The 13,348-nt window shown below is 55.3% G+C and overlaps 1 protein-coding gene across 7 annotated transcripts in view; it reads right to left on the minus strand.

Annotated features, from left to right (window-relative positions):
- Nucleotides 1-10,483, minus strand: part of TRPM2 (transient receptor potential cation channel subfamily M member 2) — a 50,244-nt gene extending 39,761 nt beyond the window's left edge. For 2 of the 7 annotated variants that reach the window (XM_037065254.1, XM_037065250.1), the window contains exons 1-3: nucleotides 8,946-9,598; nucleotides 5,293-5,564; nucleotides 4,445-4,530 (exon numbers count right to left, since the gene is read on the minus strand). In XM_037065254.1, coding sequence (XP_036921149.1) covers nucleotides 4,445-4,530; nucleotides 5,293-5,457 — 251 coding nt within the window. In that variant the 5' untranslated portion in view covers nucleotides 5,458-5,564; nucleotides 8,946-9,598. The other 5 variants (XM_037065253.1, XM_037065252.1, XM_037065255.1 and 2 more) reach the window with 5 other exon arrangements.
- Nucleotides 10,484-13,348: the final 2,865 nt, after the last annotated feature.

The following is a 13,348-nucleotide window of genomic DNA, read 5'->3' on the forward strand; positions in this document are numbered from 1 at the left end:
GCAGAGAGCCCCGTTTCTGCCTTAAATTCAACCTGTCTCCCCTCCCCTGGGCCCCAGCCCTCACTGGCCGCTGTCAACGGTTCTCCACTGGTTCAGAGTTCCGGAGAAAGATAGGCCTGGGGCTCAGTCAATGGCACCCCTGAACCCTACAAACTAGACACCAGATTACAGTCTTCAAATTGTCTTGAAACCAGTGATTTCTATACAGGAAGCTTGTGCATCACAAGTTCCCTGCAAGCCTATTTTTATAAACCTATTTTAAAATAACTAAGACCAGAGAGCTTAACGTGAGGTACTCAGTATACTGTTGGAATGCACAGCATAAACCTGAAACTCTGATCACGCACCAAGTACATTCAAGGTCACCCACCGCCAAGCTGTCAGCTGGAGCATGGGCGCAAGTTTCTCTAACTCCGGGTCTAACCTAGGGCCGCCATGAGAAATGAGGGCTCTTATATGAAAAGGAGCTAACACAGGGTGTCAACTCACCCCACCCCCCAACACCCACAGGGCACTTTGGGTGACAACACCCTGGGCATAGCACCACATCCCAGAAACGGCAGTGACCATTCACATCTGACCCTGTGTCACAGTCGTTTTCCATCTTCTCCACACAGGATGCCCCTCCTCCTGTATTATGTAGCACATGTGAGCTGGCTGCTGACTATTCATCCAGCGTGGGAAGTGAAAAGCGACTGTGCCTCGGTCAGAGGTCAGAACTCAGAAAAGAGAACTATACAGAGGGTGTCGGGAGGAACAGGCTACTCCCCACGGAGTGGTCAAGGAGGGCTTCACAGCAGAGGCAATGTCTGCATGAGGCCTTGAAGGACAAGTAGGAGTTCTCCAGGTGACAGAAGTAAGAAAGAGCATGGCTCATTTGCGGCACAGTGTAGACTACAGTGTGGCTGGGAGGGAAACACAGCCTAGAATCTACACTCCATTCACCCCCAAGGAGCCCTGACGGAGGGACTTCCGGGTCACTGGCCTTCGGTTTCTGAGGAGCCCCCATGCTGCTTCCCACAGCGGCTGCACCGTCTCACATCCCCACTGGCACCCTACAGGGGTTCACTTTCTCCATGTTCTCACCAACACTTCCTTCTCGTCTTATTGACAATAGCCACCCTCACAGGAGTGAGTTTTGATTTGCATTTCCCTGATGGTTAGTGATGTTGAGCCTCTTTTCACATGTCTATTGGACATAAATAAGTCTTCTTTGGGAAAGTGTCTGTTCAGATCCTCTGCCCATTTTTAAATAGGACTGCTTGTGTTATATTGTTTCGTTGTATGAATTCTTTATATATTTTGAATATTAGTCCCTCATCAGAGATATTGTTTGCAAATGGCTTCTCCCACTCGGTGGGTTGCCTTTTTGTTTGTTGATGGTTTCTTTTGCTCTGCAGAAGCCTGTTAGTTTCATGTAGTCTGTTCATTTATTTGTTTCTTTTACTTCCCTTGCCTTTGGGGTCAAGTTTACCATAACCCCTCTGGGACCAAGGTCATAAGCTTAGTACCTATGTTTCGTATACACCATGGAATAATACACAGCCATAAAAAAGATAAAATACTGATATTTGGGAAAACATAGATGGCTCTTGAGAGCATCACAGATGTTCTAAGTGAAATAAGTCAGGGAGATAAGGACAAGAACCATATGATTTCCCTCACACGAGACATAAAACAGAAAGCAACAAATGAACAAACAAAACAAAACAAACAGCCTTGCGGACTCAGACAACACAGAGGGGGCAGGAAGTGGGGAAGGCTGAAAGGGTGAAGGGGGTCAAATGCATGGTGACAGATTAGATTGCAGGTGGCCAACACTCAGTGCCATGAACAGCTGTCAAAGTGTGAAGCTGAGCACCTGAAATTCATGCAGTGTTATTAACCAGTGTTACTCTGATGGATTTAATAAAACAAGGGGACTTCCGGCCACAATGGTGGTGTAGGTGGAAACACTGTGCCTCCTCGCACAACCAAGTTTAAAGACAACAAAGTTTTAGTAACAAAAATGCAGCCAAAACACAGAAAATTGAACTGTACAGAAGTCCGACAACAACGAACCCTTCATCCAGACTGGTAAGAAGGGCCCAGTCAGCGGCTGGCAGAACAGGGTCGGGCAGGAAAGATCGGCAGGACTGACCCCAGAGCTCAGGTGGCGGTTGGCAGATCCCAGGCGTGGGGTGGCAACAGGCGGACCCAGTGAGGGTGCAAGGCGGCTGGCTGACCCCGGTCACACATTCGCACGCAGAAAAACCAAGCAAAGGAGCAAGCAATGAGACAGACCGATCAGGCTAGGGCCCCAGTGACGGAAATTAGAGCCTGAAAGTGCCAATTAGAAAGACTTTTCGGGGTCAAGGTGCCGGGGGAGGCTTCCAGGCTCACAGAGAGTTTGTTGGAGAGACCCACAGGGTCCTGGAGGGTGCACAGGCCCACACACCCTGGAGCTGGCACCAGGGGGGGCCTGCTTGCTTGCAGGAACCAGCAGAGGGGACCAAAATCTGAGAGACAGTGGAACAAACGCCATTGCCCCTCTCTGACCCTGCCCCCACATACAGCGTCACAACCCAGCAACTGGGTTGCCCCACCCTGGTGAACACCTAAGGCTCCACCCCTTACACTTAACAGGTACAAACCAAAACTTCATGACTCAAGAACAGCTCAAAGCCCTAGAGCCAATAATTCTAAACGACCAAGAAATAGCCAGCCTATCAGATGCACAGTTCAAAATACTGGTGATCAGGGTGCTCACAGAATGGGTTGATTTTAGTCACAAATTACAGGAACAAATGAAGGCTAAACTAAGTGAAATGAAGGGAAATGCACAGGAAACCAATAGTGATGGAAAGGAAACTGAGACTCAAATCAAGGGAGTGGACCAAAAGGAAGAAAAAAATGACCAAACAGAAAAGAATGAAGAAACAAGAATTCAAAAAAAATGAGGAGAGGCTTAGGAACCTCCAGGACATCTTTAAACATTCCAACATTCAAATTATAGGGGTACCAGAAGGAGAAGAGAAAAGCAACAAGTGGAAAACTTATTTGAACAAATAATAAAGGAGAACTTCCCCAATCTGGCAAAGGAAATAGACTTCCAGGAAATCCAGGAAGCTCAGAGAGTCCCAAAGAAGTTGGACCTAAGAAAAAACACACCAAGGCACATCATAATTACATTAGCTAAGATTAAAATGAAGGAAAGAATCCTAGAAGCAGCAAGAGATAAGGGGACAGTTACCTACAAAGGAGTTCCCATCAGACTGTCAGCTGATTTCTCAAAAGAGACCTTACAGGCAAGAAGGGGTTGGAAAGAAGTATTCCAAGTCATGAAATCCAAAGACCTACATCCAAGATTGCTCTATCCAGCAAAGCTTTCATTTAGAATGGAAGGGCAGATAAAGTGCTTCTCAGATAAGATGAAATTCAAGGAGTTCATCATCACCAAGCCCTTATTATATGAAATGTTAAAGGAATTTATCTAAGAAAAAGAAGATAAAAATATGAACAGTGAAAGGACAACAAACTCTCAGTTATTAACAACCACACCTAACACAAAAGCAAACTAAGAGGACAGCTAGACCAGGAGCGGAACCATAGAAATGAAGAACACATGGAGGGTTAGCAACAGGGGAGTGGGAGGAGGAGAAGGGGGGAGAAGGTACTGAGAATAAGTAGCATAGACGGTAGGTAGAAAATAGACAGGGGGCAGGCAGGAATACTATGGGAAATATAGAATCTAAAGAACTTGTGACACATGGACATAAACTAAAGGGGGGGAATGGTGGGGGAGGGATGTGCAGGGTGGAGGGAAATGAAGGGGGAATAGGACAACTATAATGGCATAATCAATAAAATATATCTTAAAATAAAAAATAAAATAAAATGAGGGAACCACCGCCCCAGGAACAGGAACGTGTGGCGTCCCTCCACATGTGCCCTCAGGTTTACCCAAGTCAGAGGCACCCTGCTGGGGAGTCCACAGCCCAGGAGGGCAAGGCCGGCAGCCTGAAGGCAAAGTGGCCCCTGCTGCCTGTGGGGGCAGCCTGGGTGGCCCTGCCCGGCCCGGCTCACCTGAAGGCAGGTGGGTCTGTCTGGGCTCAGGGCCCTCCTCAGTGAGGGGTCTGAGATGTGGGTGGTCCCCGAGCCCCACACACTGCTCCAGAGGGACATGAGTGGCCCTGGAGGTGGGCCACACGGAGCCTGAACCACTGAGTGGGGCCGAGCCTCGCTGGAGAGCAGCCATGTTATGACCTGAGCCAGCGGATCAAAGTCTCTGAACCACAACTGCGAAGCAGAGTGGGGAGGGACTCCTTCCCCACGGGCAGCTCAGGGGTGAATGGAAGGCCCAGCTCACCCCAGGCTGGTGCACTCAGGACGGGCCCAGGCTGAGGCCTGCCTGGTCTTGCTCCCACCAGCCTCTCCACATGGAAACAGAGAAAGAGTCCCTCACCCAGCGTCAGACAGTTTGGAGCTCTCCACAAAGTAGATGCATTCTTTCTTCTTGATGTTTTCGGGAATCCATGAGCTGAGATTTTCCTGCGGAGGGTAAAAATGGCACTCGGAGATCCACGGGCATGAAATCAGCAGTATTCACACTGGCACGTCCTACACCTCCCTCCGACCCCTCTGTCCTCCCAAAAAGCTTCAAGGGGCTTTTGTCAGAAGAGGGGAGCCCATACCCTCCCATACCCAGTGTTAGGCCACCCTTGACGAAGGTGTTCAGGTGTCCGCTCAGGTGTCCACTCAGGATGGAGGTGGGAACCTGAGGAAGCCCTTTTTCTGGGGCCCAATTGGAATTTGTATGGCACTTTACAGTTTGTACATCAGCACTGCACTGCCTTCCTGGGAACACCTTGGTGTGGCAGAAAGGTGGCAATGAGGGTCTGGATGCCCCACCCTGGTCCTGGTGGGATGGCAGGCTGAGATGCCCTCGTTCCCACCTCACAGGGACTGCGACATTCGAGCGTGCTGGTCCCCAAAGTCTCACCCAGGCCCTTTCTTGCAGCTAGCACGGGACTTGGATTGTGCTCAGGGCTCCCCAGTTGGATGGATAGGAAGGCACTGGGCAACGAGGTCAGGGGTGACAGCTTTCCATGAATCTCACCCAAGACACAGTGTTTACCCAGCACACCCATGTGGGGAGCAGGATGGGGGGCAGACATGGTGCCGCCTGCCCCCTTCCCTATTCTCTCCAGTCCTCTTTCCTCCAGGTCTTTCTGGGCTGCGGCACCCAGAGCAGGAGTCTCTGCCCCGCAGGACGTCCCCTGTCCTATGGTCACTGGGCCACGAGAAGCCTACCTTCTCACAGCTGTTGAACAGGTACTGCGACCTCCTGTTCCTGCAGAGGCTGCTGTTGCTTCGCCGCAGGTTGGGGACCAGGCCCAGGTCTGCCACCCTCCTGGACTGCACCCCGAAGCCCTCCTCCTGGTTGGAGCCAGCTTTCGTCAGGGCCGAGGGCTCCATTCTGACACCCGTGCTGCAGCCTCCACGGGCCCCCACCTCCCTCAGGACAAGCTTCACTCGGACTGGCTAGGCTGAGGGTTCCAGAAATGTGTTGGGGAGGGGGGTAGCTGAAATAGATTGGAGGGAAAAATAGGCAGCTCTCCTGAGATGGCCCATTAGGCTCCTGGCATGGAGCCTGGCCACTTGTCCATCTGCTGAACTCTGTCCCTCAGCTGGGGTTCCTGGGCCACTTGGAAGCACAGGCATACCCCCAAGCCCCAGGCACCCATTCATAAGGGTGACTGACGACCTCAGCTCACTGTGTAGGACCAGAGAGAGCCTTCCACCCCAACCCCGCCACTTAGCGTGTGCGCGTGCAGCAGCAACCAGGAGCTGGGGGCCAGAAGCAGAGGGAGCTCGCCAGCCACGTGTGGTTCACAAGCCAAGCCCTGTCTCCGTGCTTCCTGACATCTGCTCACCACTTCCATTTTCCAGAAATAAAAAAAGACCCTACTAAGCACAAAGTGGTTTCAGGTTGTGGCACAGCTCTCTGCCTACAAAACAAGTCTCTGAAAAGAACTCATCTCCTTTTCTCCCAGCGCTGTGGCCGCTGACTCCACCCCTAAGGCACACTGAGCACACGATTCCCTGAAGCCATGATGCCCGAGGTCACCTCCCACAATGTCACCCCACCATGTCACCCCACGAGGTCATCCATGGAGCCACGCTCCTCCACCCTGTGTCTCTGAAGGTATAAAAAAGGGCCTCTCAGGGTTTCACCTCACTCTCCCACCTGGAAACCCTTTCTGCCACATCACCTTCCACCACACAAGACGGTCCCTCATGAACAGGCCTTCCCCTGCCCATTCATCCGGCTTCCACATGTGGTCACATGCTCTGGGGAGGTGTGAGGGAACTGCCGGGGAGTGGGGCACCCACCCAGCCCTTTCCTGGCTCAGCTCAGCACAGGGTACTTGCGATTCAGCCACCTGGCAGCTGACCTCAGGCAAACGCTCTGAGTGCCATCCATGGCTCAGGCCAACCCTCAGCTCTGCACACTCACTCCCTCCAGGTGCACTGCCCTTTAGCAAGGCTCACTCCCAGATCCCAGGCCTGCCCAGAGGAGGCTCACCTCCCTCCCACAACAGCACCGAGATAATACTGTGCTGCAGTGGCCGGCCATGCAAACATGGACATGGCCTGGGGTCATTCACGGAACTGAATGATCAGCGAAGCTGGGAGAGTTTGGAGGTGGCATCTGAAAGAGCTTTCACTGCTACGCGAAGCATGCACAAGTCTGGGTGGGGCAGCTCCTTTCACCAGGTTTCAAAGGATGGGGGCACCCAGAGCTTCAGGAACATGGCTCTCTGCCTGGGTCATGCAAGGCCCAGAGGAGCCGCAGGGGCAGGCAACTCAGACCTGCAGAGCCCCTGACGTGGGATTCTAGCCCAGGCAGGACCCCGCCCAGTGTCTGGTGTCTCTCCTGTGCCTGTCCCACCACCGCATTTTGGAAGCACCTGACTCATCTGGTTTCACAGGCTCACAGCAACCTGCCTCATGACGGATCTGCCTCGAGTCTCACCCTCATCTGATTTGAACAAAGTTTAGACGAGAATTTGGACTTGAGAGTTGATGCTGCAATGTGTTAAGACTCTGGGGACTGCTGGGGTGGAGTGAGTGCATTTTGCATGGGAGGAGGACATGGATTTGGGGAGAACAGGAGTGGAATAACACAGTCTGAATGTGACCCCTAACATGTCAAAGCCCTAACCCCGAGGGTGATGGCCTTTGGAGGTAGGGCCTTTGGGGGGTGAGTGGATCATGAGGGTGGAGCCCTCAAAAAGGGATTAGCGTCCTTATAAAAGAGACTCCAGAGAGCTCCCTGCCACCTTCTGCCATGTGAGCTCACAAGGAGACATCTGCACCCCAGAAGGGAGCCCCCCACCAACCCTGCCCGCACCCTGATCTCGAACTTCCAGCCTCCAGAACCATGAGAAATAAAATTCTGTTGTTTATAAGCCGCCCATCTGTGGTGTTCAGCAGCCCAAACAGACAGAGTGACAGGAACCAGTGCTGGCTCAGTGGTCCCTCTGGGGTCCAGCACTCATGCGGAGGTGACACCTTACCCCTGGGTGGCCCTTGGAGGGCCATTTGCTGCCATATGCAGTGGCTCACCTGGCCACACAGCCCACTTCTGAGGGATGCAGATGAGCTAGAAAGGTTCCCAGTTGACATAGAGGAAACCAAGGCCCTGTAAATTTCATGGGCAAGCAGCTACTTTGTCAGGGGCCTGGCCAGGACAAGGACAACACGATAGTCGGAATGAGATGGGCAGAGAGATGTGTGTGCCACGAAGGACCTTGTCTTACCAAACTCAGAAGCGCTCTTGTTCAGGTTTGCATTTCTCAGGCAGCTGCGTGCCTCAGCACAGTGCTGAGAGCACTGGGGAAGTGCATGACTTCTGAGAGGATGGACAGATAGAATACTGACTGATAGGCGGGTAGACAGATGATAGATGGACAGACACACAGGAAGAATTTGGCATACAAAATGCACACCCACAAACGTCACCTGGTGCAGGACACCTGACAAGAACTCGGAGCTGTTTTCATAGAGCGAGCAGCCTGCACAGGGCCACAGCCCACGTGCGGGCACATCTGCACCTGAGCTCTGGGCTGCACAGTCCCCAGGGGACAGAGCTGCTGAGGGGACCCAGGGCAGAGAGCAGGTGTAGGGGGGAGAAGCAGTCCACACCGTCTGTCCAGCTCTGAGCCCACCCCTGGTGGACCCCACCCCCCACCCTCAGGAACAGACGCCAAGGCCAAAAGAATGAAATTCCTAGGTACAGTTTTTACAGCTGCCTCATGGACCCAAGACCATGGGAACTCGCACAGACGAGGGGGCTCCTTGTACCCCACCCACCTCAGCCCAAAACACTCACCAGGAGACAGAGCAATGGACTTGCCGCGTGGCTGGCCCTGGGCACGCTGGCCAGTGGCTGGCAGTGCACCCACCTCTACTTTCCTCTCTAAACCGTGCAGCAGCTCCCTGCCACTCCTTCCCCAGCGTGTTATGAACTCCTGGCTATGAAGGTATTTGACCATTACAAATAGCTACACATCTTGGGCAGAGGAAGTGGGTTTTGTGGTCTTGTCCCGCAGCCCAGAGCAAGGGCCCAAGATCAGCTAGGTTATCACCCAGGTCAGGGCAACACACACCGGGACAGACCATGCCCCCGGCCCTGTCACAGCGCCCTTGACCCAAAGCCCGCCAGGCCATGGCACAGTGACCGGGTGGATGTCTGCGCCCCAGCCACTCCCCGCCCCTGACCCCAAACCCGACCAGTGAGCCTGCACTCTTCTCTGCGTTCCAGCCAAGCCCCAGCTCACGCCCTTGCTGGCCAGAGCCAAGGTCTCCGCACTCCGTTAGCCCGCGTCCCCCGACCGCGGCACATTCTCCCCCGGTCCGCGCCTCCACCCAGCGCCTGCACCCAGCGCCAGTCCGGTTACCTCGCCACTGCACCCCGCTGGTGTTCACCGAGGCCAGAGCGTGGCCAGAGCGTGAACCTACTGGGAGCGCCCCGTGCCCGCCTGACTCGCGCCGCTGCTCGGGACTGCCGCCCCGGCCCCGCAGGAGCGCCAGCATCCCGAGCCGAGGTTGAGCCCCGCTCCCGCTGCCCTCCGCACCTTCCGCGTGGTCCGCAGCGCCCTCTCTGCGTCACTCAGCTGGAGAGCGCAGCCTGCGGCGCCCAGCGCCGGCAGAGAGAGCCAAAGATTAGCGGGCCTACCCCAAACACCTGACTTGCAGAGTCTGGCCTCCCCAGAGACCCCTGGACCAGCGCTCTTGCGGGTGTTTGCCTCCTGAGAGGCTGTCTGTCGCAAGTTTCTCTGTTCAACAGCGATTCTCTGCAAGCCCTAAGCCAACGAATGGGGGTGGGGCGGGGAAGGGAAGGGGTGCAAGCGGGAGGGGCATGAGACTCAAGTGGATCTGGGGCTGGGGCTGGGGCTGGGTAAGCCAATCCCAGAGGGCCCCCTTGGACTCTGCAGCTGCCCACACCCCACTGTGGCAGGCGCTGGCCCCCCGTAGCACTGCCCCTTCTCAGGACTGGCAGAGCCCGAGTTCCAACTCCTGAAGAGACCCGGCTTTCCCTGAAGGTCCAAACCACAATGCTCTCACTCCACAGGGGCCCTCTGCCCTCTCCTTCCCGCTGCCAGCTCAAAATGCCCCACGGCCACCCCTGGACCCCTGCTGGGAGTCCCAGGAAGTGAAGAGTGTCCTGTGGCTTCTCCAGCTAGGCCCTGAGGGCTGCCAGCTGACTCCTGGCTGACTGGCTACCCCCTCACTTCCTCCACTGTGTTCACGGACCTAGTGTCCGCACGCTTGCCCAGAGCGCCCTCCTCTGAAAAGCCCCTACCCTCTCCGCTTGCCCCGGCCTCCCCACAAAAGAGACAGCTAGCAGTACTGTGGGTCCATGGGCTGGCAGATGCCCCCCTCCCACCCCATCTTAATATCCCGCCATCCAGCCAGCTCCAGCAGCCGTGGGGGAGGGGCCAGAACCCACCAGAGCCCCTGGTGCAAGGCGGCACTTGATTGTTTTGTTCAGACACTTGGAGAAGCGTGAAGGAAGCCGGAGCCTCTCCTGCAAAGCAGCCGGGAGCACGGAATAGAAGAGTGGGCAACAGGGGCTGTCACTGTGGACACCGTGGCTCTCCCCCGCTGGACCACACTCCGCAGGTACACAGCCCTCCACCCATCACCGCTGCATCTGTCCTCAGAGCCCCACAGCTTGTCAGCACCAGGTGGCTGCCGGTTGCAGGGCAAAGCTTGCCGCCACTGCCGCAACCCAGGGAGGCGCCTGAGACCTGCCCGCATCTGCAGCCTGGCGTTAGCAACTGTGTCCAGACCCTCATGCAATTCGCCATCCCAGGGGCGCCATCCACTGACGGAAAGCATGCTGGGGGCTGTTAATAGTTCATGAGGCAGGGATGATGGTGGAGCTGTGCAACGGACAGGCACTTGGCCGGCTTCTGCTTCCAACCACCTTGGGCTCCTGGGAGCCTCGTATGAGGTCAAGTAATTCAGGAAACAGGCTTCTGACAAAACATCTGTGCTCCTGTTGTCCCCAAGTGGCCCCTTCCTTTCTAGAAAACCACACGTTGCACAAGAAGGCCCTGTTCCGTCTGCCAGGACGCCACAGCAAGGACAATTATGAAACGTCCTTCCCATGGAAGCAAGAAGGCGTTCGTCAGAACACAGCACGTACTGGTCCTGCCCGAGGGTTCTTTCCAGTTCCGACGAAGGCAGTGCAGGGCAGGGACGTCTTGCCCAAGACTAAAAAGCCCCTTGCTCTGGCGGCCAGAAGGAAACCGCAGTCGGGGAGTAAGATGGCAATCTGACCCCGTGACATCGACGTGCTCTGGTCGAGAATAATACACAGGAGCACAGTGGCAGGCGGGAGGACCGAGGATGGGGGCCAGCACACCAGAGCCCAGGCAAGGGCTGTGGACTCCCCTGCATGAGGCCGGATGGTAAATTTTTCAGGCGTTGCAGGCCCATGGTCTCTCTCCCAACTACTCAACTCTGCCTCTGCGGCAAGAAGGCAGCCATTAGCGAAACATGGATGGGCGCTGGGTGCCAATAACACTTCACTTATAGGCACAGGCAATGGCTGGGGCTGGCTGGTGGGCTGGTTTGCTGTCTCCTGGGCTAGAGAGAGCACAAGGGAAGTGGGCTTCGTGCCAGGGGACACCGTTGTTTTTCTTAATGTTAGGTCAACAGGTCACTTGCATTCCAGAACCATCTTATTACAAAAGGCTTCCCATGAAATGTAAAAGTAAATGAGGGGGAAGGTGCTGCACCAGAGTGCAGAGAATATGGCTAGTGGGGCAGCTACTGTGGGTGCTACGGTGGCTGCATGCCTGCTCAGGACATGCTGACTGGGTGCTTCCGTAGCCGTGGTAATGAGTATGGAGCTGGAAATGACCCCTTGCTTGCATGACCTCTCAGGACACTGAGTAAAATCAGTAAATGCAGGTCGCTCTTCTTCTCTTCTACATGTATGTTTCAGGTCCGAGTGCAGGCCTGAAGCATGTCTGCAGTCCCTCCTTCCTGACCTCTCAGCACCAGCCTCAAGGCCCTTGGAGGAGGGCACCATGCCCACCCACCTTGCCAGGCGCCATGCTAACCTCCCCGTGTCTGCAGTCAAGACCCGATGTGGCAGGAAACCTCATCCTCCGTTCGTTGTGACACAGCTAGGGCTCAGGGAACCTAAGGAACTTGCCCAAGGACCCCGAAGGGGACCCACCCTCTCTCCTCCCCTCCCCCCTCCCTCCCTCTGGCAGGCCCTGTGGTGAGAGGAAAGTCTCCTGCCTACAGCTGTCTGAATAGGCTTGGAAGACCTCATCCAGGTCATCAGAGACGGCATTCGGGCCCACAGCTTGACTTCGTGGGAGGCCCCTAGCCAGGCGCTCCCAGANCACAGCTAGGGCTCAGGGAACCTAAGGAACTTGCCCAAGGACCCTGAAGGGGACCCACCCTCTCTCCTCCCCTCCCCCCCCTCCCTCCCTCTGGCAGGCCCTGTGGTGAGAGGAAAGTCTCCTGCCTACAGCTGTCTGAATAGGCTTGGAAGACCTCATCCAGGTCATCAGAGACGGCATTCGGGCCCACAGCTTGACTTCGTGGGAGGCCCCTAGCCAGGCGCTCCCAGATGCCTGACCCTCAGAAACCGAGATGATAAGTGTCCGTTGTCCTGAAGTGCTAGGTCTGAGGCAGTTCCAGCACCCCTGGCAGTGACTGCTAGAAACCCCCTTCCTGCCATTTTAAGGCCTGGGAGTGCTGGCCCTGCCCACAGAAGGCAGAGTTCTGCTCACTTAAGACCAGCAGCTCCCGGCCGTGTCCCTGCCGAGCAGGTGCTCTCTGAGGCCAGGTGGCCCGTGGAGCTGTGCATCTTGAGCCTCAGGGGCCTGCCTTTGTGGCCCTACCACCAGCGATTGGCAGAGAGAGGGGCATGCTCGTGGGCAGCCGGGAGGGGAGCAAGCCCCTTCCCTGGGTCCACGCCATCTCTGCCAGAGCGGCGCCGTCACCAAAACCGCACGGGGCCCTGCAGGCCATCTGGCAACAAGAAGTGCCTTTCATCTCCCTGTGGTCCCAAGGACTTTAAAGAGCCAGGAAGTTCCAGGAGAAGTCCCTGTACATGCACAGGAAATGCTGCTCGGGAGGTTTGGGGAGCTACGCAGATTCGGGCGCCAGCAGTTGGCAGAAATGAAACTAATGAGTCAGCTGAGTTAGAACTGGATTCGGACAGCAAGGTCTTTACAGATGCTAATTACTTTTTTAATCCTCACCTGAGGATATGTTTATTGATTTGAGAGACAGAGACAGAGACAGAGGCATCGATGTGAAAGAGAAATATCAATTGGTTGCTTCCCACATGCACCCTGACCGAGGACTGAACCCACAATCTAGGTATGTGCCCTGACCAGGAGTCAACCCCACAATGCTTTGGTTGCATGAGATGATGCTCCAGCCAACTGAGAAACCCAGACAGGGCTAAGTTACTTTTTTTCTAAAGAGAGCAGAGACTACCGGGGCCACAGGGACAACCCCAAGGCCTGTGCACGTGGGAATACTGTGAACGGAAGCTCCAGAGCAACCGCCGGGAGAGCGGGGTATCCACTAGAATAACGCGGTTTGAGGAGAGGATACAAGGGCAGAGTGTGGTGGCCACCTCTCCCATGGCCACTAAGGCCCACAGGCAGCCGTGATTTCCCCTCTTCTCCGATGTTCCTCTGGGTCTCCTCCACTCAGGCATCACACGGCCTGCCACAGCCACAGGTTCTAGGTGGCACGAGACCCACGCTGGGCCAATCCCCAAACTTGCACCTAACTCACGGGAGAAAGCATTCTTTCCACT

This window comes from Sturnira hondurensis, unplaced genomic scaffold (genome assembly GCF_014824575.4).
Source record: "Sturnira hondurensis isolate 20B ecotype Veracruz unplaced genomic scaffold, ASM1482457v3 Scaffold0015596, whole genome shotgun sequence".
NCBI classification, from domain to species: Eukaryota; Metazoa; Chordata; class Mammalia; order Chiroptera; family Phyllostomidae; genus Sturnira; species Sturnira hondurensis.